The sequence below is a fragment of the Mugil cephalus genome, chromosome 14 (genome assembly GCF_022458985.1).
Source record: "Mugil cephalus isolate CIBA_MC_2020 chromosome 14, CIBA_Mcephalus_1.1, whole genome shotgun sequence".
Taxonomy (NCBI): domain Eukaryota; kingdom Metazoa; phylum Chordata; class Actinopteri; order Mugiliformes; family Mugilidae; genus Mugil; species Mugil cephalus.
Window position 1 is genome coordinate 7296842 of NC_061783.1, and position 27316 is coordinate 7324157.

Genomic DNA, 27316 nt, shown 5'->3' on the forward strand with positions numbered 1-27316 from the left:
CCACCCTCTGCAAAACAGTCCCTGTTCTATACTGACAGTCTCTGAAGCCTCTGCAGTCAGATATATAAACTACACTATGTTTTGAGACAGTTTTACATGACCAAATTTGCATATCTGATTTCTTTCTTTCTTTCTTTCTTTCTTTCTTTCTTTCTTTCTTTCTTTCTTTCTTTCTTTCATTTTTTAAAAAAAAGCCAATACATCTCTGCAATAATATCACAATGACCTGTGAGGGGTTTGTATGATATATAAAGTATAATTTTTAATATACAGTACCTAGAGTTAGAGATTCCAGAGCAACTGAGCAGATGTATATCAATTTAAACAAATTATAAATTAAAGAACTTATTAAATTGTCCTTTGGAATCAGTGACAACCAGCAGTTTTGGTCCTACAAAGACCAGAAGACTCTTTGAGTATCTTTCCACTGATGGTCTCCCAGACCTTCAGTAAACACACTTTGTTCCCTTTGTTATAATTTTTCTGTCTTCAGTCCCATCATCAGCAGGTGGGGACCAGAATCACCATTTCATTGTTCTCATCCCTTGACTTTTGCAAACCTTCCTCTATCTATCTGGTATATTTTCCTCTTGTCTATTCATGCACACTATCATGTTTAAAGAAAGCCCTACACAGTCCTTTCCACACACTCGTATTAAAGAGGAGTCATAAATTCAATGTAGCTTCCATTATTTCAGACTGAATGTGCTGTGAGCTCAAACACTGACAATGAGTAACCAGACAATGTGGAAGCAACTGAAGTCACTGAAGTCCAGCGGGCTGCTGTGTAGGTGGGTGTGCCCAGCTCATTCATAAAATGCTGCTGCAGTGAGGGATATATAAGGCACAACTGCAGCAGGTAAGTCATTCATCAGGTGTGATATTTCAACTGACAGCAGCTCTCAGATTAGCCAGGAGCCGTCATGCTTCATCCTGCCAGATCAATCCAGCTCCTTGCGCTCCTTCTTCTGCTGAGCACGAGCAGCCCAGCTGTTCACAATGATGCCACAGAGTCCATCAGTCCCCAGCCGGAGATGGACACCCAGGAACAGCCGGCTGAAGAAGACGCAAACCAGGCAAGGAACGGTGGAAGAAGACCAGTGGACGCAGGGAACAGTGGTGAGTCCAAACTGCTCTGGATGATTACAGTAGGCTACGGGGAAATGGTGTGGCTTCATAATATATATATATATTGTAAAATGTGTAAAATTTACCTGTGACATTGTCAGTAAAGTTGCGTTTCTGTGTCTCAGGCCCAGACCAGAGCCAAGTGGGCTGCAGAGAGTTGAGGTCCACAAAGTACATCTCTGATGGGCAGTGCACCAGCGTGAACCCCATCAAGGAGCTGGTCTGTGCTGGGGAGTGTCTTCCAGCCCACTTGCTGCCAAATTGGATTGGCAGTAGCGGTTACACTGGGAGGTACTGGAGCCGCCGGGACGCCCAAGAGTGGCGCTGTGTCATCGACCGAACCAGGACCCAGCGAATCCGACTGCAGTGCCACGATGGGAGCTCCAGGACCTACAAGATAACCGTGGTGACCTCGTGCAAATGCAAGCGCTACACAAGGCAGCAGAATGACTCAGGACACAAGGACACATCTACCCACAGCAGCAAACAACAGAAGAAAAGCCAGGTGAAGCCTGGGCTCCAGGAGGTGACAGCCAGCAGCAGGCAGCCTGAAAACTAAAACCCACGTAATCCAGCAGCAGTTACAAAGAGAAACTCCAAACAGCCACTCCCGTCTTCATCAGGACTTTGGATATGGATGGATTCATTTTAAATGTGCAAACAGTAACCGGATATTTAAGGGCCAGGCTAGATGAGAAATGAGAGAAAGTAGATTATAGTTATTGTCACACACACACATAAAAAAAAGTGAGTAAAATTGAGTCTATAGCCAAAATCCGGCATTTGGATTAATATAATCTGGTCTACTTCAGAGAGTGAGCCATTCAGATGGAAACCACTCTCCTGTGAATGATCATCAACAAGACTCACGTTAACATGTTTTATTTCATTTGTTCAGCTGAAGCAACAATTCATGTGTACACGGTAGAACTGTTTATTGATGAGAAACCTATCCATTCAGCACTGCGGATACGGTCAGTGACCACAGATCTGACTTTGGTTTCTGTACAGGAACAATAGCTTCAAACGAAACCAAACTAACTCCGATGTGATGACAAAACCCGGTGCACGGTGTGGTGCACAGTCACTGCACCTGGCTGTTAGTCGAGAAATACCGCAGCAGCATCCAGCAAAATGTAAGACCTCTTATTCTGTAGGGAAGAATGGGAAAGTAGATTTTGTGTTATTACTTTACACTTAGTCAAACCTTAAGCATGGTAGAAAACACCAGTGAGTCATACCATCACTGGTTGGATAATGTTCACAGGAAATGTTCTGTTGTTTTTTTTATTATTATTATTTTCGAGGAAACAAAGTGCTTCGCTGGGTCACAGGGAGGTGATTGGAGCAAGTGACGAGTGTACAAAGCACTGAAGTTTGATTAGCGTCACTACAACGTAGTACGATCGGGCATTATTTTGTAGCATCGGATGTTTTGGTGGAAAATAAATGAAAATATGACCTAATTAAACAGATTGCCAGTGAAGATTTTACTGATGCGATCAAATCTCCTCATGAGTTAATTAATGTCCTCATTACGTTAGCGAAAATCGTAAACCGCATATCATTCAAAATGCCTCTAATGATTTGCTCTCACGCGTTTGGTCTAAAACCTCCAAAAGATGTGACGGGTTCCATCAGAGCGTGCATGTCACTTGACACCCGCCAAAACACACAAGAACACGTTGTAGTTACACACAGCTGTCTGTCAATATGAGGGCTTGGTTTGCTTCAGAAAGGTCTTTGGGTTCATTGTGTCACGCTTACCAGCTTGTTTTGACATAGAGCAACTTAATGTAAAAAAATTATGATCTATTACATAGTAAATGTTCCACCGATGCATTGGATGCGTGATTTATAAACATTTCTAATGTGAAGTTAGATTTATATATTATAGAGTGATATCCAAATAGCCTATAGTATGAATGTAATGTACAATGTGTGGGTAAAGTAGGGGTTTTAAGAGTGTATAGTATGCAATTTATTTTTCTACTTAAACGTTCTTTTTTTTAATGATTTTTTTTTGTCATTGTCAGAAATAATGAGAATTGTTTACAAGTCTGTGGTCTGACATGAGGCTGCAGGCATGTCAGACAGCCTCACTACAAACAGGAACTCCCTAACAACAGACGCATTAGTCAGTGATGAAACTCTATTTTCAACAGCTGCCATACTTTGTTTTATTGTGAAGGGGATACCTTCACCTCCAGGCTACTGGGGCTTGTTCCAGCTGCGGCAACATGCTTTATTGTCTCATGTATCCATTCATTTTTTTCTTCTCTCCCCCCTCTGAGAACTGTGGGCAAAGATAGGAAGAAAAGAATCACCTGCACTGGATGATAACAGGATGTTTGACTTGTGTTACCTGCAGAGTGAAAAGGATTGATGTCCTTTTGTTGGTTTATATCCTGTTGTAATAGTGACTGGGCTTCAGAACAAGATAAAGTCTAGGAATGTTGATTAGAAGGTAGAAAGAAAACTTTTTTCAGACAACCTCTGAGTGGGACTTGTATAGTTGTAGCAGAAACTGACTAAGGTGGAAATAAATATATTTACTCAAATTGTGTGGAATCTGTGCCTTTACTCTGATAATTCCCATACTGAAATACCGGCATATGGCGGTCAGAGTTCAACATACTACATTCATATATTCAACATAGTATTAAACTTCACAAACACTATACCTGATAAACGCCAACAAAAACAAGTTAGTTATGTTTAATTAACACAATAAAGCTAAATTAGCTGATACCACAAACAAACATGACATTATCCTATAAAGCAATGGGCTTTGTTAGCAAATAATAAAGAACATGCACCGATCAGCCACAACATTACAACCGCTGTCAGGAGAAGTAAATAACATTGACCATCTTGTGATAATACAGTATTCTGCAAGAAAACTTTTGGACCTGGAATTCATTTGTGTGCATGACATGTAGCACCCACCTAGAGAGCAGATGCCTTTCATGGCAGCAGCCACCCCCAGCAGAATGTAGTCTGCAGTCTGACAAAGACACACACACAAAAACAATTTAGGAACTACTAAAAAAAAAAAAACATTCTGTGTCCAGATTGAACAGGACATCTTCACAAGGGCCATGTCCATCCTCTGAAGCCTGGGCTCACTACACCAACATAGTGTCTGACAGTGGATCCAAGAATATGATCAGGATACCTAATGGCAGTCTGGGTGTTGTCCCTCCCCAGACCATCAGTGACCCACCATCAAACTGGTAATGTTAAACGATGTTACAGGCAGCATAACATTTTCTCTAGACCCCTTCATGCCTGTCACATGAGCTCAGAGTGAACATGTCCTCATGTGTGAAGAGCCAAGTGGTAGACCTGACAATTCTGGTGATCCATGGTAAATGCCAATCGAACTCCACGGTTCTGGGCAGTGAGCACCAGGCCCACTAAGTACATCAGGCCCTCAGGACTCCCTCATTAAGTCTTCATTTGATTGTTCGGTTGGAGACATTCACATCAGCCTGCTGCAGGTCATTTTGTAGGGCCCTGGAAGTTTTCCTTCCACAAAGGAGCAGATACTAGTCCTACAGCCCTGTCATACTCTCCTAGAGTAACTGCATGTCTCTTGGAATCTCCTCCATGCTCTTGAGACTGTGCTGGGAGACACAGCAAACCTTCTGGCAATGGTGAATACTGATGTGGAAATATTGTACATCCATACCCAAATATGAGGACCGTAGATGAAACACAAGTGTCATTCATTCTGCTGTTCAATGACTCACTTGTTGCTCATTAAGCCATACAAAATTTAATGTTACTTTGTTTTTTTTGTTTTTTTGATTACACTGTCAGGCAGGACCAGGGGGAATAAGGGTTTGTTCTCTACACCTGTCAAAGCACCCACACACAAGGCACTGAACAGCGAGTTTCAGGACCTTCATGCAGCTACAGCTTACTTATTATTCAATCAACATGAAAATAACCACAAATTCGCAGCACATTGAGCATGGCTCATTGCGCAATCAGGACCATGAAACATCCAAAAAGTCATAACCTGTAATTACAGTACATTTCTTTTTATGCACAGCTTAACCACCGGATTATACTCCACATCCTGCCAAACCCCGGTATCTTACATTGATAGAGCGCTGTCATTCTTTGGCAATAACAAACACATAACGGCCTGCGGAGTTCACACATAGCTGAATAGGAAGATAACAGTACCGCCGGGGACACTGGTGGCTTTTTTAAACTCATGGATGTGAACGACAAAGAAGTGTAAGGAAGCTGCGTGGTAACAATCCAGACCAGAACAAGCAGCAGATAAACATGAGACACTATTGTGCCCCTGCTGGGTCACAGTCAGACTATAGCCCATAAAGCCCCTCTACCTTAAGTGCTAATCATTATGAATCATATTGCTGGAATTTTGTTGTATTCTATACATCAAAGAGAGGGTGGGAGCCACATCTAAAGCTGTAGAAATTCATCTTCTGCAAACATGCAATGTAAAAAGACCAAAACGGAATCATACAAAGGTCCATTTTGTTCGGTGTCCCAAGGCTTGAAGCTGTGAAAGGTGCCTGCTGTCTGCGTGTTCCGTGCTCAATAGCCTCAAACAGTGAAAGAGAGTTTAATCTCTGTGCTGCAGACACACCCGTTTCTCATTCAAACAGAATGTTAGCGAAGGATGCCTTCGTACCCACAACACTCAGAGCACCCACAACAAACAATGGGGCGCTGTGTTTCGCCGCCACACAGGCTCTCTCTGCTAAATCCAATTATAATGCTGCTGCTGCTATTAAAGCAGGTCTGAGAAGACAAAAGACAAGGAACATCAATTCAACTTGTTTGTGCTGTGTACTGTTTTTGCACTGTTTGCCTGCGGAGTAACAATTTTAGGAAATGCCCAAGGTCTGTGTTTTGTCCTGAGGGCTCACAGAGGTTACTCTACCTATACTAGGTAGTTGGAACACAAGAAAACACAAGTAAACTTAACCAAAAACAGACAACTGCTGGCAACAGATCGGTTGTTGACAAGCTTTGCAACTGCAGGCAATCCAAGGGTTTGTCCATCTGAGCCCTAGAGGACCTCCGGGATGTGTGTTGATCAAATGGCAATACTGCTTGCAATAGGCTAGTGTTCCTGAAAGAAATATGACTGAATTTAAGCTTTCACTGTACATATGCCAACATTTATTAGGGTATTAACAAATTAGGGTATTAGGATGGGGGTTAACAATAATGGAGAATAATTATCTAGGTGGTAGATTCTCACTGGTTTTGGATGGTGTTAGGGTTAGGGTTAGGGTGTTCTCTAAGAAAAGGATTCATAAAACACTTGGTCATTTTACTAATTTCTGCCAAGAAAGTTCTGTCTAGCAACAACTATAACACTAAAATAGGATCAGGAAACCCGCAACATTCCTAAAATCCAATCATCTCTAAAATGACAGTCTTGCCAATTAGACATAGCTCCTCTTTCAGATCAGGAACTGTAGATGAAACACAAGCAGATGTTCGACAAACAGAAGGAGTCCTCTCTCTCGAATATTGTCAGGTTGTCAGAAGTAGTTTCAAGTCATGCCTCGGGGTACTAAGGGTAGAAATGGTTGACCGATTCCTCACGCCTGTCATATCACCCTCACACAAGACACTGAACAAATTCGCAACACACTGAGCATCGCTCTTTGCCTTATCAGGACCACGAAACACCCCCCTAAAAAGACATAATCTATAATTATAGCACACGTCTACTGATGCACAGCTTAATCTTAAACCGATGCAAACATCCAAAACATAAGATCAACTTAACTCAAGACCAGTAGAAGAACTTCCAGTCAATCATTATGACTGACGGCAAACCTGTTAATTTCAGGCATGAAACAACTGAAAGTTTATGAAATGTGCTCAAGCAGTGGAGGAGAAGTGCTGAAGCATTTTGCCAAGCTTTAGAATGCCTGGGGAAGGAGGGACACCTGGAGTACCTTTCATAGCATGCTGCCACCACCGGAGATTTGCACAGAGATCCCCCCTCTTAGTTAGTTAAACCAGTAGTACCAGGTATTTTGAAGTTGGGAGTGAATCCTTGTCATTGGCATTTAAAATCATTATATCAACTTTTCTTTATTATTATCATTTTTTTTAATGCTATTGTATAGATTTACAGGATACAGTTAATGTAGATGTTTGATAAAAAAACATATTACACATTACATGTTGCATGCAGCAGGATTTTTGTAGTTGTTTTCTCCATACTAAAACACATGTTATGTCACTGATCCTCACAAGGGAGCCGAGCAGTAAGAAGTGGTAATGATAAATCTAAGATGGCCCATTAGGGCGCACATTAAGAATACAGGGTTTCTTTTCCACGAGGCTGTCTTATTGTAACGTACACAGAACCCCTGCAGACAGAGGAACATAAAAGCCTCGCTGTTTGTTCTACATCAGGTATTAGGTGACTTCACAGAATGCTCAAGGAGCATTTGATAGCCTTGTTGTTTTCTTGATGATCTCATCCCTTCGGAAAACTGCATTAGCACCAGCATGCTCTTAAATTACAGTTCAAAATACAGGTAATGCACACGGGTCTTGTATTAACCTGCATTTGTAAAAATCTCTTTTTCTTATGACTAGATGACAAAGAGAATCTTCTTCCCGTCTTCTGGGAGACCCACAAAGTTAAAAGCCAACAGCAGGACAGAGCACTCTGTCAAAGAGATTTGATTCAAAACAGTCTCATATAGTGGACCACAAGAGATGGATAGAGATGGATCATACACATTGTATAATATCCCAAATTATCCCAAATATATATTTATTTTTTTGACAGAAAAAAACAAGATTGTATTTTCCACTGGGATAACTGGACACGTCCCCTTTACTTTCACTGTTTCAGGGTCTTTCATTATCACTGAAGTCATTTTTACCTCCGTCCTCAGAATGTCTGCCAGCACTGTCCCAAGAAGAGCTGACACAAATTATTATGTCGTCTGTACTGCAGTTCTCCCTATACACCCAAAGCAGACAGCTTTCACTTGTATGGCTCCGCTATGTGCTAGATGGAATTATTTTTTTTTTCACCCCTCAAGTTAAACACCTTATTGGTGATGATTGTTATGATAAGACTGACACTGGTTATACAATGCTTCTACAAGACCACATAAATCAATATATATGGAAGAGGATTGGGGTCACTGTTAAAAAGAAAAAAAAAAAAGAAGAAAGACGGAATTCTTAAATTGCAAAAACAAAATCTGAATTCTGAGGGAAAAGGCAGAATTCTCCAAATAATTTTTTTTTTATGAATTCAAAAAAAAATGGAATTCTGAGAATAAAGTTACAGTGAGCCTGATCCTCCATAAATGTCTAAATCATATAAACACCTTAAAAAAAAGGTAGCTGTTCATTCAAACAGCGAAGGTTAACACCAAGAAAAAATAAGAAAACAACTTAATAAAACAAACGTATACAAATCATTAAATATGTGACACTGTATTCTGTAAAGCCTACCCTAAAATCAACCTTAGTATTTTCCGTTTCATTCCAAAGGCAAATCTGCACCCTTGTGTAGAAATACTGAGAATAAGAGAAGTAGTTACACTGCTGTCATCATTGGAAAGTAACCTTCACCGTTTAAAAACAACTACCGCGTGTTTAGTAAAGGAAGGTGCAGGACGACGTTTAAACCAGACATGTTTCCTTCAGATTTGTGCGGCTTTAAATGCGACGAAGGGAATCTTGTGACAGCAGGATTGAGGACATATGCTTCGACACTATCCCATCCCCTGGCTCAGTGCTCCTGCCTGGGCCCCATCTAGTTGAAGCTGTGCGGATGAGCTCACCGTCATGATGTATGTGTACGTCCATTATCCAAATCATACGATAACAAGACAAAGCCTCCTTCTCCACCTTCATTCTGCCGAAACTTTGCCCCTAAGACCAGCGGTGTCTGCTTACAAGCCTTTCCCAGGGCTCTCTGACAGTGACTTTACACCAACTCTCCCCGTCTCCCCTTTGATAGCACTGAAAATAAATCCACTCCAAAACTGTCCAGCTCATGCCATTATTGTTACACAGAGGCAGAGAGTGTTTTTTTTTCCTCTCTTTTGCTCTCAAAATGATCTCCAATTACCCCAAAAAGCGATGTTTGTCACATCACATCATCGAGGCTGAGGTATGGATGAGAAGGGAGTGACAAAAAAAAGAAGATTATTAAAGTTATTTGACCCAACAGAGCGTCTGACCATCTTTAAATCTCATTGAGATCGAAGGAGAGGGGAGACAATGAGAGCGCGGGGCCTGACAATCAGCGTGACAGCAACCATGCCCGCTGCTGTGATAGGGGTCCCTGGGCACCCACGGGAGCAGAGCTGCAGAAAAAAAGAAAAAAGAAAAAAAAAGAGAACAATACAGTCAGGAAGACAGAGCTCTAAAGAAATGTAATGCGTCGCCGAAGGATGTTCATCATGTGTGAGAAAGTGAGGCCCCTCTTTTTTTTTTTTAATACCCTGGCAACACTTGTCATCACTCAGAAAATGTCTCTTCTAGAGTGTCATTCAAGTTTACATGATGGACTGTGAGAACGAACAAAGTGAAAATGGAGGGAAATTTTCTTGAAAGGTTGTATGGGATGAATTACTAACAAAGAAAAAAAAATTAGGCTAGAGTCGGACATTGGGATTATTTCAACCCTATTTAGAGGAAGAGGAATATGTGTGTGATGACACATATTCGTCTAACAAAACCTTCTCCTCAGTTGGCATAAATATAGATGCCGATAAGAAAGTACTTAATCTCAAAGATTCACTGTGAACATAAACGAAAGGAAAAGCTGCCATCTAGTGTTGTAACTGGACTGATACACCTATACAGAGGCTTACTGAAACTCTCCTTTTACCTTTTTGCACATAGAAATAAATTTGGTGAAGACAGGAAAAAACACTTTACCTCGATGTAATCATTGCACCCTACACCAATCAGGCATAACATTATGACCATTGACAGGTGCAGTAAACAACACTGATAATCTTGGGACAATTCAGTGTTCTAGTGAGAAACCTTTGGACCTGGCATTCATGTGGATGTTAGACATGTACCACCTAGACCAGACCAGACACCTCAACCCCATAGCAACGAGCCAAACAACATTCTGCTACCAAACACCACAGGACACCCTCAGATGTCCATTCTCTGGTGAGTCACAGGAAGGGACAACAGTTGGAAGGTGGTCATAATGTTGTAACTGATCAGTGTATGTGTACACAGCATGGAAAACCGAAACCAGCTTTACCCGCTTTGGAAGTTAAGAGGTCAGACATGTCAAAATATTTACCTCTGCTGCAGATCAGACGTTGATGGGTAGACATGTGCAAACTATTAACTACTGCTGGGATTTGCAGGAATGAGCACACAACTACATCAATGTTAAAAAATGCATGGAATTTGTGCAGCAAACAGGAACACCCTCCTACTTCCTAAAGAAAACTAGGATTATTCAGATTTTACCATACATGGCTAACATAGAAAATACCACAAAGTGGTGTGAAACTTGGGTAATTAATTAATAAGCAGATGTACAAATAACTTCTAGTTTGAAACTATCATTCAGATATTTGACAATTTATTGCGGTAGTCAGCCTTATTTCATATTGTATTGTATTTTCAATACCACATTAAAGTTCTTTAAGCTCTTTTCACACATACTGCCAAATGATATGGTTTCAAAAGCAGTTGGACACTTACATGATGTCTGTTGTGCAGCTGCGTGACAGTCCAGTGTGGTAGCACTGTTGGACCATGCTAATGAAGAAGAGATATCCATGGCAGTTGGTTTGCATGGTAAAGAAAAAAACAACCTTTATGACTGCACAGCAAGTCAAGGATGCAAAATGTAGACAAATATGTTCTCCTTTCACAATGAGGCACCACCATGCTAATCCTCATAATTAATGATCTCAGTGCTAACAGGAGCAAAAGGATGCGTTCAGAGTGTCCACTCAAGCTGAAGGTGTCCGCAGGGAGCTCTGGGAGACCATCAACAGGAAGATATGAAGTCTCTGCTCAGGTCACTGACTGTAATGGAGTTTACGCTATGGAGACCCCTTTGTGTTAAAACGGTATTTTGCCTACACAAACTTAATTTAAGACTTTGTGATTTAATATACTGTTAAATTTGCTGTAAGTTCTAAGATAACAAACTCAATTTCAGCCATATTAAATTATTATTTTTCAACCCAATCCAGCAAGTAGTTCTGTCCCGCTGGGTCATATATGGGACGGCAGTAGTTTTTTTGAACAAATCGAGTTCTGTACATGAGTTGTGTTTGAGTAAATGCTGCATGCTATATGCCATTGTTGGAAAGCTCATTTTCTTCTGATTTCATTGATATAAACCATTATAGGATTCAACCAAAACATTTTGTTCAAAACAATAAAAACGAGAAACGAGCAAAAACTCACTGGAAAAGCCTCATATTGATCTCACAATGAATATTATCCATAAGTATCCCTAAGTCGCAATCTTCATGTTTTATTAAAAACTACACACAAATGTTACCAGTGTTTAATTTTTAAATCGCCGCTGAACTCTTTTGATTGACACCTCATTGAACCAATTACTTTGTCCCATCAACAGCCTTCAGAAGCCAATGAGAGTCAGCGCTGGAAAGAATCTTTCATCCACAGGCTGAACCAGTTGCAGTCAACTTAGTGGATGATTGGCATTTCATGTAGCCAATGAGCTGCTCTAAATAATGATATGCTATAAAAAAAGGTTTGGTATGGTTTCCTTGCAGACAGAGAGTATAGTGGGATATAGTAGCATATACAGTCAGTGAGACAGACTAGTGCGTATTGGAGTCAGACGTCTGTAAGTAATTTTCAAATGAGAAACAATGAAAAAAAAAGTGATTTTACTTCACTAACTCTGTGTCCGTTACTCTAATTATAAAATATAATTCCTCCGAGTTGGAAATCCTTGGTTATGCCCTTAGACAAAATGGTAAAAGAAACTCAGTTTTGGTCATTTTTATATGCAATTTGAACTGGATAAAAAATCAGGTGAACGCAACAACTTCTTATTTTTAACTGTGTGAGAACTTTGATTCCTCAAGGACGATCCCACTTAGAGTGATTCCTATTTTTGTGATAGAAACTTCAGCGTCTTGGCTTTCAAAAGAGACCAAGACCATGGATGAGTTCTAAACTGTTCATGAACAGCATTCAGTTTACTTTGGGTATGTCCTAAATAGGCATTTTTCTGCAAAAAAAAAAAAAGCCAAAGTAGTAAGGGGTTAAGATTCAAGTTGTGTTTATTGTCACGTTCAGGCGTGTAATACTGTACCATAAACATAACACACTAACCCTACACATGGCTGACAAGACACACACACACACAACCACTATAACTGCAACTACGGCTGCATCACTCTATTTACCACTACAATATATTACAACCCATGATACAAAAATGGATTAACAGGTTGGAAATGAGAGAAATGATCCAATTCTGCCTTTGTTTCTCCAACCACAACCAACGGTTTTGAAGTCAAACTTTTATTAAAGCTTAAACATAGTTTGTTTGCTCTAAGAACACTATCCCTTACTTTAACCATACAATACTAATGTGCTATTCGAAACTACATTTCTGGAGCTGTGTGTACACACTGCAAAAACAGCATTACTGGAACCAAGCAAAATATTCTTCTATTCAACAAAATCATCTTATATTAAGAAAACAAAATCTGCCAATGGGGTCAAGCTTTTTTTGCTTGACAAATATTTTGTATAAATATTTATTTATAAGTTCTTGTATCTGAACAAAATATAAGATATATTTTGCTTTCTTGAAATTCCTTTTTTGCAGTGTACTTATCCTGAAACTGTGTACAAAATATATATAAACAGGATGGATTCCATTAACATGTTTTTTTGCTCCGTTACGGCTCCGGCTGGCTTTTCCATCTGTCTTGGGCGCTGGACGGTCCCTCATCAGAGGCGGAGGGACAGGCCAGCAGGTCTGCTGGGCAGCCTCCGGCAGCAGCGACCTTCTCCTCAGCCCGCAGACACAGCTCCTGGAGGAAGTTGGCCGTCTCCATCACCAGGTCACTCTCATCATCTAACAGGGAGCGGACACACACAGAGTTAATGCGCTCAAGTCGGGGCATCTTCTCTGGATGTCAATCCACAGGCAATCTGCAAAATACTGAGAGGCAACGGGTGTAGAGCGCATATCGAAAATGAGAACCTTTTAGCTCTTTCAACCTCGGAGTGTCCTTCTCCAGGTCGGCGTCCTGCTCCTGCATAGATCTGCACATCTTTTTATGGGTGAACCAGTGGAGCCTTTGGCACATCAAGCCGCAGTAAGTCACCTTGAAGAAGAATGTAAAAGGGACCATGATCTCAAATGCAACAGAATTATATCTCAGATGTTGGCTTTTAACAGACTTTGACCTACCGCTTTACAAAGGGAGCACCTCTTGTTTGCACCCCTCTCCCCACATGTGACACAGTAGTCAGCGTCTGCGAAAGCCATCTGACCTGTCAGGGCCTGGGTCAACACTGAGAAAGCTGTTGGTTCGTTGCCCTGGTAACAAGATGCAACGGCAAGTTGAAGTTACATCATCAGTGGTTAAAAAGAAAAAGATTTTACTCAGCAAAAAATGTACGACTGTATGACATTAGCAACGACTGGTCTAACACTATCCTTCCTCATTTCCTTAAAACACAGCCATTCTCCTAAAAGCAGACCTTCGTACTACACTTCAGTTCTCTGATATCTTCTTCACTTACGATCTCTACCGGTGCAATACTCCTCACCAGCTGCTGCAGGAGCGTTGCCTCGCAGTAAGGAAACTTTCTGATGCACTCCCGAATGAACTTCTCCTGGTTGTGTGGGAACCCATCGCTGTCTCTCCCTTTCAGCAGGCTGGATCCCCAGAAAAAAAAAAAGAGTTAGGAGATCCAAGAGGATGAATCTAACTCATTGTGCTGGCTCTTTAACTTTAAACTTCAATTTAATTTGCACCATTTTGCTGCCATTTGTTTTCAGCACTCTAAATCTGATGATGCCAAACTGTGCGATGAACTTCCAAAGTGGACATGGGACAAAGTGAGACGTGCATATGGGCGTTCCAAACAGTGACTCGGAAGGCTCAATGCAGACACGTGTTTGAAAACCTTGTGTTACGGATCCCTCTTGACAGAAGCCTCACCTCTTGACAAGAGCGTCCAGCTTGTCGTCTCGTTTCTGTAGGGACGTCAGACACTTCTGCAGCACGCAGCTGATGTAGTGCATTTTCATGGCCAGGACCTCGTTCATGTCTTGCTGCTTCACACACTGCTCACACAGCAGGTCCATCACCTGGTAGCACTTCTCCAGAGCTGCCACGTCCACCAGCACGGGGTTCTCCTTCACCAGCATGACTATCTGACAGATGAGAGAGCTGGTGAGACAAACTTGTCTCAGTTTGGGTTTTACCTGGTTTGACCTAGGTGGGTGGTACATGTCTAAGTAACATCCACATGAATGCCAAGTCCAAAAATTTTCCAGCAGGACATTGTATTGTCCCAAGATGGTCAATTGTCCCAATGTTATTTACTTCTTCTGCCAGTGGTCTTAATGTTGTGGCTAATCGTGTATAATGGGAACACAGACTTGCGCCCTGACAGCTGTGGTCATTTATCATAACAGTCACCAATGGTCTAAAGGAATATATTATACTAAGCACCTTTATTCTTATCATGTTTTACTCATGTCTAACAGCCTTGGTCTTTTTCTAAGATACCTCTCCAACCAAATGTTCCACGTTTGGTCTTACGATTAAGGAAACAGGGCCTTGTGTTTTAGACTCTTCCTTCATGACTCAGGTTTTAGAGTCATCAGAGTAATATTTGCAACTCAATCAGCCACGTTAAAAGGCTTCACCTTGACCGGGTTGAGATTGGTGGTCATGATGATCTTGTGCAGGGGTCCTGCCAGCCTGGGAGGCAGCTTGGCCTCCTTCTCCAGACCCTGTGGTCTGGTGTAGTACTCCAGCCTCGCCAGTGAGAAGAAGTTGTTGATCACCGTTACACAATCGTGCTGGCCTGGAGGGACAGTTCACAGGTTAGGAATCCCTCATCATCATCGTCAACCATCCTCGCCCTCTTTGCCCGTCTCACCAACAAACGCCGCCATCTGAGCAGCGGTGCGACCCACAGAATTAACCAGATCTGTCTCTGCTCCAGCATCCAGCATCATGGACGTGATATCAGTCCTCCCTTGAGGAGGTGGAAGCAGAGGCTGGACATTTAGCACTGCGCTCCTACATTGCACATACAATGACTCATCCAGGCCAATTAAACAGAACGTGGTGACACACAATTATACCTGACAGGCCGGCAAACATGAGGGCAGTGTAACCGTATTCGTGCTGGTTGCAGTTGACGTTGGCTCCATGCTGCAGCAGCAGGTGACACATATCTGCCTTCCCCTTGTAGGCTGCATGCATCAGTGGAGTCATGCCGTGCTTAAGAAACAAATGAGACAGACAACATTGCAAGAGTAGCTGGATCATATGCATGAAGAAGCAGGTACTGACTTGAGGCAGAGAAATAATTTGGTTGACACGTGTGGACAGGGCAACAAGCATTGACATTGTTATTCTGCAGTCTCATTTGGTCTCCATCTCCTCCTGAGAAGAGTTTCTATCTCTTGACATTCTAAATAATCTTTGCTTGTTTTGTTCCTGTTGTTTGCTGACAGGCAGGTAATGTGGTGGCTTTATACTGGAAGCACAGTTGATTACACACAGTATTTTACTAAAATAATAACAACTAGATTAACAGATTACTAAATTCAAAATAAAGAATGTCTTCTCAATGCATTCGAGACCAAGGATTTTGTTGTACTGAGTATTATTCAGGTGCAGATCCACTTAACAATCCATAATGATTTAATATCTCTAGCTCTCGTCTGCCTCCACTGGGGAGAGTAAGTTCTGAGTCACCAGCCTCACAAATCACCAATAAATGGCGTACCAGGTTAAATCCTACATTGGCGATTCCCAGCATTCGAGCAAACATCACTCAGCAATGTGTTTTGGGAGAGTAGCGGGCCTCAAAGCCATGCTAACATCATGCTGCCTCTGTAAATGACCCATAGCTTTCAAGAATTATGATAGAAACTCTAACTGACTTTAAACATATATCATTATTTTATATAGACTGGGTTCTGTGATCATCTACAATATGACATTTTACACATATTATCATATTTTTTTATTCAGTTTATTAGGTGTAGCCAGCAGGATTTCTGTAATTGCGTGTGAAAATCCTCAGAGAAACTCTAGATTTTCAACAATAAACACAGTCTTTGAATTTCCTTGGGCAGTGATGAGCATCTCCATCAGGACACCTGATTCTGACAGACAGGCGGTCTACAGCCGTCTGCCAGCTACATGTAGAGGCGTGATGCTATTATGGAATACCATCGAGGACTATGTCTGGCTCTCAAGAGTCGTCTCCATATGTCTCCCTCACAATGGGCAACATATGCTACAGCGACATAACTGCTGGTGGAGGAGGAGAGTTGGGAGGGGTTGGAGGGGGGGTGGAGGGGGCAGACACGTTTCATCAACACACATTTTATCAGATGGTGTTGTATAATAGAATGCAAATGCTGACATTGCAGCTTTACAGCAGTCCTCCTTGATCCTTTTTATTTCCGTACCTCGTCCAAACAGTTGACCCGTACTTCATTGCTTTCAAGCAGCTGAGCGGCCTCCTGTACGTCACCTGCGTGTAAAAAAGTATCTCTGTGAAAACGGAAGCAGTAGCAACAGAGGAGAGTTTGTGCAAATCCATCTCTGAGTTTTGACTTTTTTTTGTTTTTCTTTGGTAACTGAAGTCCTGTCAAGAGTTGTGTGATCTAGTACTGCAGGACTATTGTGCTACTCAGAATGGATTTTGGTAAAACTTATATTTTGTGGGTCTGTAATTTCTGTAAGAGTTTCTTGGAAATAAAGTTTTTCGTTAAAAGAAAGATGTCATACGTTTGTTCCTGTGACCTTTATTCTATACTTACTGCAGCTGGAACTGGAACTGAAGACAATTTTCGCTTTTTTAGTTGACGTTCTATGACCTGACTAAAGGACTACATTTAATATTACATTGCATATTTTCCAGCTTAAATGTACTTCCAAAAGAAATTACTGATGCACTTGACTTTATCTCTAACATTCAGAGCTGATATTGTCCCTAGACGTTTACATGGTACGAGATAACAAGTTTCAATGGAATACGGTAAGATCCTTATAACAGAGAACTTATTGAAAAGACAACTAAAAGCAGTGTCATCTTTGAACGTACTTACCAGCAGCAATAACTTGCAGAATCTTCCTCTCTGAGGCTGACAGATCTCCTTTCTGCGGTGCAGCCATCCTCTGTGGTTTGCTCTGCTCTGATGATGCTTCTGAGCCTTACCTACCCTGATTTGATATATTGTAATTTACCCTGCTGATCGGTCCAGCTGACCATTCAGCCTGCAGCAAGTGGACTAATAGACCCCAGAGGGCACAACCCGCACTACTGAGAGTTGAGCCATTCCAGGAACAAACCACTATAAGAGCCAGTAGGGGAGGGTGGACACCTGTTTTGGTTTGAGTAAAAATGCTCAATGGAAAAGGAGCGAGTGTTACTACTGTCATTCGATTTAAGTCTTAGAAATCCTAAATTTGAAGTGCGGATGTCCAGCTCCATTTCCATAAGTGCAGCCCCTGCCGGCTGTAAAACACATACACTGCGCAACCTTTCTACTTTTAAGATTAGATTTAAGACTTTTCTTTTTGATAAAGCTTATAGTTAGGGTAGGCTCAGGTGACCCTGAACCATCGATTAGCTGTGCTGCTACATTCGTAGGCTACTGGGGGTTGATGCACTGACCACCTGTCCTCTATTTTCTTCTCTCTTGCATCCAGCTCATATTCTCTCTCCTCGGTGCTACTACTTGTGTATTGTGTGCTGCTACTGTTTAACCCTCTCAGCTTCGTGCGACTGCCTCCGGCCTGAAGTTGTGTGTTTCTAACCTGCAGATGTCCTGCTGCTCTTTTCTCCTTCTCTTCCCTTCTCTGGCCAGTCTTAGGCAAATGGATCCTCCATATGAGCTCTGTTCTGTAAGGTTTTGTCCTGTTAAAAGGGAGTTTTTCCTTGCCAGTGCTGCCTTAGTGCTTGCTCTGGGGGTGGTTTCTGTCTTGAGACAATTTGTATTGTTATGGACGCCCATATGAATAAAAATGAAAACTGAATTGCAGTTATTGCAGGGTTTAAGTCAGGAGTGTCAAACTCATTTTAGTTCAGGGGCCACATACATCCCAATTTGATGTGAGGGGGCCGGACCAGTAACACAATAGCATATTACCTGGTAAATAACAACAACTCCTAATGTTTCCCTTTGCTTTCGTGCAAACAGTACGGCTACATGTAACGAACAACATTACATTTCTGAAGAAGTGCAACGTTCAAGTGCAATTTCTTATTTTATCAAAAAATTTTCAGCTAATATCTTCAGTGTAATTTTTGCAAATTCATCCCACGGGCCAGAATGGATGCTGTGACGGGCCGGTTTTGGGCCCCGGGCCTTATGTTTGACACCCCTGGTTTAAGTACATATGGTTGTAAAAACCTACAGAGGCAGTGTCTTCTAACTGCCAGTAGGTGGCACTATAACACATTAAACAACACATAAAACTTGATCCCGGCCATGCGGTAGTGGTCATGATGTCACATCCTGTTTATATAGCGTCAAATAACTAACGGACTAACTAAAAATAAACTTCTCAGAAAAATAAACACTTAAATATGCATCAGTATTGTATCAACTACCTAAAATTACTGAAATCATCCTATAAAATAATTATTTGACGTGTATTTCCGTGTCCCATCCACTAGCATGGAGCTTATAACCTATACTGCAGCCAGTCACCAGGGGGAGCTCTGCATGCTTTGGGCTCACTGCTGCTTGCTTTTAAGGAGCTCTTCCGTCCCTCTTCATACATTCAGTCTCTCTGTGTCAGCGTGAACGTCGGTCCGTTAGGTCTGAAACCATGGCAAAGGACATGACTCTGCTGTGGTGCTCCGGCTCTGTCCCTTGTTGGAGGGTGATGATCGCCCTGGAGGAGAAGAACCTGCAGGGATACAACCAAAAACTGCTCTCCTTCGACAAAATGGAGCACAAGTCCCAAGAAGTGTTGAATATAAACCCCAGGGGACAGGTAGGTAGGAGATAGCCTTTAGAAACCCCAATATTTTGAACGAAAAATGAACTAAAATGTTTGATTTCCTCCCCCAAAGTCAAATTGTGATATGAGAATAACAAAACAAAAAAAAAAATCTCAGCGACCCGACTGCAAGGTAGTCCACGCCAAACTACACCAACAAATTGTAACATTTAATGTTTTCCACTATTGGGAAAATAAAGTATCCATGTTCGGAGTTCAACGAATACTTTCGTCAAATCATAAGACTGTATTTTTTAATTCGGGTTATAATTTGTCTGCCAGAATACGAGGTACTATTTGTTTGTCAATCCTATCTAAGCGCTTGAGAAACGTTATGATCATAACCCCGACATAATAAGCGTAGTGCTATGCACGGGAGTTCTGGCAGAGCAGCACTAGTTAATGATTTCCTGTTTAGTTAAAATAAAAAAATAAATAAATAAATAAACATTGGCCTACCCATAAGACTTTTGTCAAAGCACAATATATCTTTTTTTTTTTAATATGGCTAATACTCTTATTTGAAACGACTTTTCAAAACGAGATATTTGTGACTTACTGCTATAACTAAGTGGCTTTTTGCTGACGCACCACTCGGCCCCTCAGAAATAATGTTTTCTTTTACAAAGACGCTGTTGCTCTGCTACGTAGTTGACGCCGAAGTCCTCTCAAAAAATCTTACATTTAATAATTCCCAGTACAGGCAAATAACCCTATTTGTTTTAACAAAGTGAATGATTTTAGCAGCTCGCGGGAATGTATTTTTAAATTTCGGCGTATAGTGTATTTACTACAGCCTTTTAAACCCAGATATATGAACGCTTGCATCATAGCTTTTTGCTAACGTAACAGTTACCACTCAGCATCTCAGCGACCTTTCATTCATAAACCCCGACATAGGAGCTGTTACTTGCTTTATTTTGCTCTCACAGTCACGAAGAAAACAATTATAATGAAATCACGTTTTATATTATTTTGTTTTTAGAAAATATTTTACAGTAATAAATTGTTCCTAAATATTCCCTGTGCGGAGGAGCACAGTCTTAATTGGCTCCCAGTAGCATTAGCATTAAAACAAGCTAGATCCAAATAATTTACCATCAGGCGCACAGTGCAGACACATGTTTACCCGTACAATGAAATCCTTATTTTGCCATCCAGCCAAATGCCTGACAATATAAAATATTAGGAGTAGAATACAAGATACATATAATACAAAATCTAAAATAACTACTGAAAATAACCATGTGCAAAACGGAGTGTAAACAATGGGGGGTGGAAGGACTTCATCAGTCTTGAGGTCCTTTATTTCACACTTCTGTACTTTCAGCCTGAGGGTAAAGTGTGAATGGTCCATGTTGGGCGTGGGTGGAGTCCTTGGTGTTGGAGGCTGCTTTCCTGTGGACTCTATGCTAGTAGATGGTGGTTTTTGATAACCCTGAGAGCAGTAAACCCTTTAATAATCTGTCCCCATTGTTTGCTTTTTCCAGGTGCCAACTTTCAAACATGGAGACATTGTGGTGAATGAATCCTATGCAGCCTGTTTTTACTTGGAGGTGAGGGAACAAACCCAGCTCAAATATATGAATTCTGATGGTAAAATCAGTGTCACAGCTCGCAAAAATCTTGTGTCTTCTCTTCTCAGAACACGTTTAAGTCCCAGGGAAGCAAACTGATCCCAGACGGCGCCGAAGCACAAGCTCTGATGTACCAGCGCATGTTTGAGGGTCACACGTTCTACGATAAACTCGGTGAGACAGATCAAAGTTTACGCTTGCCCTTATTCCCCATATATTGCCCTTATTCGGGTATATCATATTTCTTATGCCTAGCCTAGCCCACTGACTAAAATGGAGCTGTGAATAGAAAAGAAACATGCGTCACAATACCATTCAGTAGTACTACAAACCACAGCCTCCAGCATGAAAACACAGTGGAAAAAAAATGCTCCCTCAGGTATTTGAAACAAATGTCAAACTCCATAACCTTCTTGTAGTTAAGATTCAGAGCAGGACTGTTCTATTAAAATGCATTTGTTATCACTAGTGGACGTAATATGTGGCAAGTGTGTTTAGAGGATAAGACAAGTGTAGAAAATTGGAGAAAAGAATGAGGCATTGCTGTTATTTGTTTTTTCTACAGGGTGAGGTTAGTACCTGCTGAATATGTTGACCTCTGTGTAACCTTAATGCTTTCCCTCTTTTCAGGTATAGTTATCTACTATGAGTATTATTTCCCCAAAGAAGAAAGACACGACTCTGCTGTGAAGAGAAACAAAGAGGCTCTGGCCACTGAATTGAAACTCTGGGAGGGTTACCTGCAGAAGGTATGTGGATGAGCATCGCACACAGACTCAACGTGCATTCAGGTATTCACACTTTTTACTTGTGTCTTTGAAGATGGGCTCGGGCTCTTATCTGGCAGGACCATCGATCTCGCTCGCAGATGTGCTGGTTTTTCCAGTCGTTGCCAATGCTTTTGAATTTGGGTAAGACGGAGGGAGGGAGAAATGCAAACAAAGGGAGGTCGTTTCCCTGAGGTCTCATTAATAATTTCAAGTCATAACTTGTGTATGTCGCCGTTCTAAATGCCTGCTTTCTCTGATCCGCAGGTTGTCTGCTGAGCGTTACCCTAAACTGGCAGAGTATTACGCTCTGCTGAAGGACCGACCCAGCGTCAAAGCCAGCTGGCCTCCACACTGGCTGGAGAACCCCAATGCAGAAGACACGCTGAAAGACGTCTGATATTCACAATGTTGACAAATGTATTGATTCGCTTTGGTGCCTCTATCCTGCTTCTGATAATCAAGTCTCAGCTTAACGATGACGCAGCTTCTAGTTTTCTGGTATGTTCTCAATACCTACTGTCTATCAGAGATTTCTGATGACTATATGTGTTCTGCAAAGATCACCATGACTTACAGTGTCACTTGGCAATATAACTGCTCTATGTCCACATCCATTGTGTGTGTGTGTCTTATGTCGATCTTGTGACTCACAAGTTACTATAACAACAGTTAGTAGGATGTGTTAATTCTTCTCTGAAGTCAGTTGTTCTGCAGAATCATTCATATTAGTCTCTCTGCATACAGGTTGACAGCCATTGTTTTGCACAGTGAATGAAATCATAATGTTAGTAGGCCATGATTAAAGGATCTTACTGATGGCACGTTTTGTCTATTTTGTCTCATCTCCTAATATGATTTTATAAAATGCTATTGGTTTTCCATAAATACTTTATGTAAGCTACTGTCTGTCTGTTCCATAATATGCTTATATTATTCCCTTACGTTTTGTGAATATTAACATTGTAAAGAAAGAAAGAACTGACTAGATCATGACTTGTCATGACGAACTGACTTTCGATTTTCAAGTATTCAGACTTGCTAGTGTGGCTCAGTTACGTCCAATCTGCGCAGGACACTGTATATAAATGTGGACGGCAGAACATCTTCTCAATAGTGAAGCCAATCAAGTAGAGTTTCCCCCCTTACTGACTGGCTGCAGTATAGGTCACAAGTTCCACCTCCTCCACTGTAGTGGATGGGACTTTGGCCAAACTAAACAATAAAATATGATGTAATATATATATATTTTTTTTTTCAAAGAAGATTTCAGTCATTTTACGTAGTCAATATGATTCTGATGCTTGTTCATGTGTCAGTTTTTAGGGTAACCAGTTGCCATGTCATCTGCTCCATAAAGTGTCCTGTGGGACCTTGAAAGTTGTAAAAACAGTTTTTAAAAATAAATCCAACATTTCCCTGTAGCTGGTGGAGGTAGAGCAGAGCGCAGCATTAATTCAACTAAACGCGAATGAGTCCGGCTCTTTATAGAGCGGTTGGCACCTGGTGGTCTCCGTTATGTAACTAAGGTTTGGAGTTTATGACCTATACTGCAGCCAGTCACCAGGGGGAGCTCTACATGCTTTGGCTTCACTTTTGCTTTTGAGGAGCTCTTCCGTCCCTCTTCGTGCATTCAGTCTGTGTCAGCCTGATCGTTAGTCCGTTAGTTTTGAAACTATGGCAAAGAACATCACCCTGCTTTGGGGCTCCGGCTCTCCCCCCTGCTGGAGGGTGATGATCGCCCTGGAGGAGAAGAACCTGCAGGGATACAACCAAAAACTGCTCTCCTTCGACAAAATGGAGCACAAGTCCCAGGAAGTGTTGAATATAAACCCCAGGGGACAGGTAGGTATGGGATAGCCTTTAGAAACCCCAATATTTCGAATGAAAAATGAACCAAAATCTTTGATTTCCTCCCCCAAAATCAAATAATGATGTTAGAGAAAAAAATACAACTACCGATTAGTCCACGCCAAACTACACTAACAAATTGTAGCATTTAATGATTTCCACTGTTGGCAAAAAAGCATCCATGTTCGAAGTACAACGAATACTTTTCTCAAATCACAAGACTGTATTTTTTAATTCGGTTATAATTTGTTTGCCAGAACACGACACATACATTAATGTTTATAAGTTAATCCTAGCTAAGCGCTTAAGCAACCTTACGGTAACAACCCTGACATTATACGTGCTGCTTTTCGCGGTAGTTAACGCCAAACTCCTCGCAAAAATATCAACATTTAATGATTTTCAGTATTGGCAAAAACAAAACAAAAAAAAGCATAATGCAACCTGTTTGAGCCACATTGAAGACTCCAAATAATGCACCAATAATGCTAATAATTTGATAGATACAAGATACTGTATTAATTCGGCTAATAAGCTACAGATTTTTGAAACGATCTACATTGTTTGTGACTTAATGCTAGTGTCTTTTTGCTAACGTTCACGAACCCCGACTCAAGTGCTGCTGCAAGATAGACCACGCCAAACTCCACTCAGAAACTGCACCGTTTAAAATTGACAAATAAAAAACCAAAATAAAAATTCTTGTTTATATTTCACTCCACACTTTCATCAAATCACATGAGTGGAGTTTGTAATTCGGCGTATGTCCCGTTTGACAAAAAGTGATTTTTGACAAATATATCAAAGTTTGTGAATATTTGCTAGCTAAGTGGCTCCTTGCTGACGCACCACAGGGTCCATGCATACATTAATGCGAAAGCAGAAAGATATTTATATTTTATGCACCATTATCGCGATGAAATTATTAACTTTGTGTTATTTTAAAGTTGGCATAAAGGAGTTATGGACATAATTGAGTACTTAATTAAAACGATGCCTTTATATTTACTCTAACAATCCTAAAGAAAACAATATAATTTTTTTACATTTTTTTTTTAGTTATTTTGTTTTTAGAAAATATTTTCAGTAATAAATTGTCCATAAATACCTCCTGTGTGGAGGAGCACAGTATGAATTGGCTTCCAGTAGTATTGGCATTACAACAAGCTATGTGATGATAACCCTGAGAGCAGTTAACCCTTTAATAATCTGTCCCCATTGTTTGCTTTTTCCAGCTTCCAACTTTCAAACATGGAGACATTGTGGTGAATGAATCCTATGCAGCCTGTTTTTACTTGGAGGTGAGGGAACAAACCCAGCTCAAATATATGAATTCCGATGGTAAAATCAGTGTCACAGCTCGCGACAAATTCAAATACTCGTGTCTTCTCTTCTCAGAACACGTTTAAGTCCCAGGGAAGCAAACTGATCCCAGACGGCGCAGAAGAACGAGCTCTGATGTACCAGCGCATGTTTGAGGGTCTCACGTTCTACGATAAACTCAGTAAGAAAGTTTATGCTTGCTCTTGTTCCAGACATAGCAAAACCACGTATAATTATCTTGATCGGCTATTCTCTGTTTCTGTTACCTAGCCTAGCCCACTGACTAAAATGGGGATGAGTTAACATGTGTCACAATACCATTCAGTAGTACTACAAACCACAGCCTCCAGCATGAAAACACAGTTGAAAAAACAGCTGTCTCAGGTATTTGAAACAAATGCCAAACATCATAACCTTCTTGCAGTTAAGATTCAGAGCAGGACTGTTCTATTAAAATGGGTTTTTCACTAGTGAGCAGAGCATAACACAAGTGTAGAAAATTTCCCAAAAGAATAAGGCATTGCTGTTGTTTTTCTCTTTTTTTTTGGTTGTTGGCTGAGGTCAGTGCCTGCTGAATATGTTGACCTCTGTGTAACCTTAATGCTTTCCTCTTTTTAGCTGCAGTTATCTACTATGAGTATTATTTCCCTGAAGAAGAAAGACACGACTCTGCTGTGAAGAGAAACAAAGAGGCTCTGGCCACTGAATTGAAACTCTGGGAGGGTTACCTGCAGAAGGTATGTGGATGAGCATCGCACACAGACTCAACGTGCATTCAGGTATTCACACTTTTTACTTGTGTCTTTGAAGCTGGGCTCGGGCTCTTATCTGGCAGGACCATCGATCTCGCTCGCAGATGTGCTGGTTTTTCCGACCGTTGCCAATGCTTTCAGATTTGGGTAAGAGAGGCACAGAGGGAGGGAGAAATGCAAACAAAGGGAGGTCGTTTCCCTGAGGTCTCATTAATAATTTAAAGTCATAACTTGTGTGTGTCGCCGTTCTAAATGCCTGCTACCCTCTGATCCGCAGGTTGTCTGCTGAGCGTTACCCTAAACTGGCAGAGTATTACGCTCTGCTGAAGGACAGACCCAGTGTCAAAGCCAGCTGGCCTCCACACTGGCTGGAGAACCCTAAGGGACAAGACACGCTGAAAGACGTCTGATATTCACACACACTTGACAAATGTATTGATTTGCTTTGGTGCCTGTATCCTGCTTCAGATAATCAAGTCTCAGCTTAACGATGACACAGCTTCTAGTTTTCTGGTATGTTCTCAACACATACTGTCTATCAGAGACTTCTGATGACGATATGTGTTCTGACTCACAGTGTCACTTGGCAATATAACTGCTCTATGTCCACATCCATTGTGTGTGTGTGTCTTATGTCGATCTGTGCGGACTCGCAAGTTGCTATCACAACAGTTAGTATGATGTGTTAATTCTTCTCTGTAGTTAATTGTTCTGCTGAATCTGGTTGGTATTTGTCTCCCTGCTTCTGCATGTGCGTAGATGTGACTGTAAAAGGAGGTTAAAGTAGGTAGGCGGTGCCTCAGTGAATGTAACTAATTTGTTATACAATGCCACAACCGGTTTACTCTGCACAAAGGTAACTCAAATGCTCCGTGTTATCATTTGCATGAATCAGATAGTTCAGTATTGCACCCTTTGCATGATTTTGCATTTTATTTTTATGCTGAGGTCATGTCCCCTTTGAGCCACACTGCCCATGCTGTATGAATGTCCAGTCTGAGTAACTTTAATAAAAACTAAAGCTTGTTAGTTAGCTTCGTAGTTGTGTTGTCTGGCCCTGTTCACATCCTGGTCCGGGTCCTTGTTTGATGTTCTGGATCACGAGTTCATTGCGGCACCATGTACACAAGGCCTCCATCACATGCCTCATCAGCTATGATTTTTATTTGGAAGTCTTAAAAGTTACTGTCACAAGGTTGCCCCATCCAAACATCACGTCAGTCAAATGTCATCAAGCATATTGTGATGGATCATGAAAATCACTTTCTGCAAAGCAGACTTCAAGCAGGTGCAGGATGAACGAACGTAGGTGCAGACGATCACATATTCAAAACCTTCCCCGCAAGCCTGGTTTGTTTTATATATTTCAAAAATGAAAGCCAATTGGAAGAGAGCATGGAAAATGGTACCGCTGCTATATGTATCCAAGAACTTCTTCCTTGCTGCAGAACGCCTACATTAAAAAACAACCTGCATTCATCCATTAACTCAACATTTATTTATCCAAGGTGGGTGAAAAGCATGAAGAGGGAAACGGTGAATACCATTGTTCTCTCCTGCCCTGCGCTGTACGCCACAGTCACAGAAAATGTTTTCGTTGTGCTGCTCATTTACAGGTAATATTCAACTGAGGCAGATTGTGTGCGGATAAAGACGGAGACGCAGTTTTTTCCAGTGGAAAGAAT

General features: G+C 41.3%; 4 protein-coding genes across 5 annotated transcripts; 3 read left to right on the plus strand and 1 right to left on the minus strand.

Annotated features, from left to right (window-relative positions):
• Window positions 1–883: 883 nt before the first annotated feature.
• LOC125020154 (sclerostin domain-containing protein 1-like) lies at window positions 884–3678 on the plus strand. Its single transcript, XM_047605441.1, has 2 exons — window positions 884–1119; window positions 1254–3678. The coding sequence occupies exons 1-2, from the start codon at window positions 924–926 to the stop codon at window positions 1685–1687; spliced, it is 630 nt and encodes a 209-aa protein (XP_047461397.1). The 5' UTR covers window positions 884–923; the 3' UTR covers window positions 1688–3678.
• Window positions 3679–12420: 8742 nt separating this feature from the next.
• On the minus strand, window positions 12421–17716 carry LOC125020236 (ankyrin repeat and MYND domain-containing protein 2-like). 2 transcript variants are annotated; one of them, XM_047605566.1, is made up of 10 exons: window positions 17459–17716; window positions 16817–16881; window positions 15476–15614; window positions 15268–15366; window positions 15032–15192; window positions 14319–14533; window positions 13924–14032; window positions 13562–13690; window positions 13352–13475; window positions 12421–13222 (listed from the first exon to the last, which is right to left on the minus strand). In XM_047605566.1, exons 1-10 carry the CDS (start codon window positions 17523–17525, stop codon window positions 13044–13046), a joined length of 1287 nt encoding a protein of 428 aa, XP_047461522.1. In that variant the 5' UTR covers window positions 17526–17716; the 3' UTR covers window positions 12421–13043. The 2 variants fall into 2 exon arrangements, with proteins under 2 accessions (XP_047461522.1, XP_047461521.1); XM_047605565.1 differs by having other exon boundaries at window positions 13897–14032; window positions 17459–17715.
• A 1413-nt stretch (window positions 17717–19129) lies between these two features.
• Window positions 19130–22529, plus strand: LOC125019642 (glutathione S-transferase A-like). The gene is made up of 6 exons (XM_047604539.1): window positions 19130–19355; window positions 20852–20917; window positions 21007–21112; window positions 21569–21687; window positions 21761–21849; window positions 21973–22529. Exons 1-6 carry the CDS (start codon window positions 19188–19190, stop codon window positions 22103–22105), a joined length of 681 nt encoding a protein of 226 aa, XP_047460495.1. The 5' UTR covers window positions 19130–19187; the 3' UTR covers window positions 22106–22529.
• A 754-nt stretch (window positions 22530–23283) lies between these two features.
• Window positions 23284–26664, plus strand: LOC125019643 (glutathione S-transferase A-like). The gene is made up of 6 exons (XM_047604541.1): window positions 23284–23550; window positions 24792–24857; window positions 24955–25060; window positions 25498–25616; window positions 25690–25778; window positions 25909–26664. The coding sequence occupies exons 1-6, from the start codon at window positions 23383–23385 to the stop codon at window positions 26039–26041; spliced, it is 681 nt and encodes a 226-aa protein (XP_047460497.1). The 5' UTR covers window positions 23284–23382; the 3' UTR covers window positions 26042–26664.
• The last annotated feature ends 652 nt before the right edge of the window (window positions 26665–27316 follow it).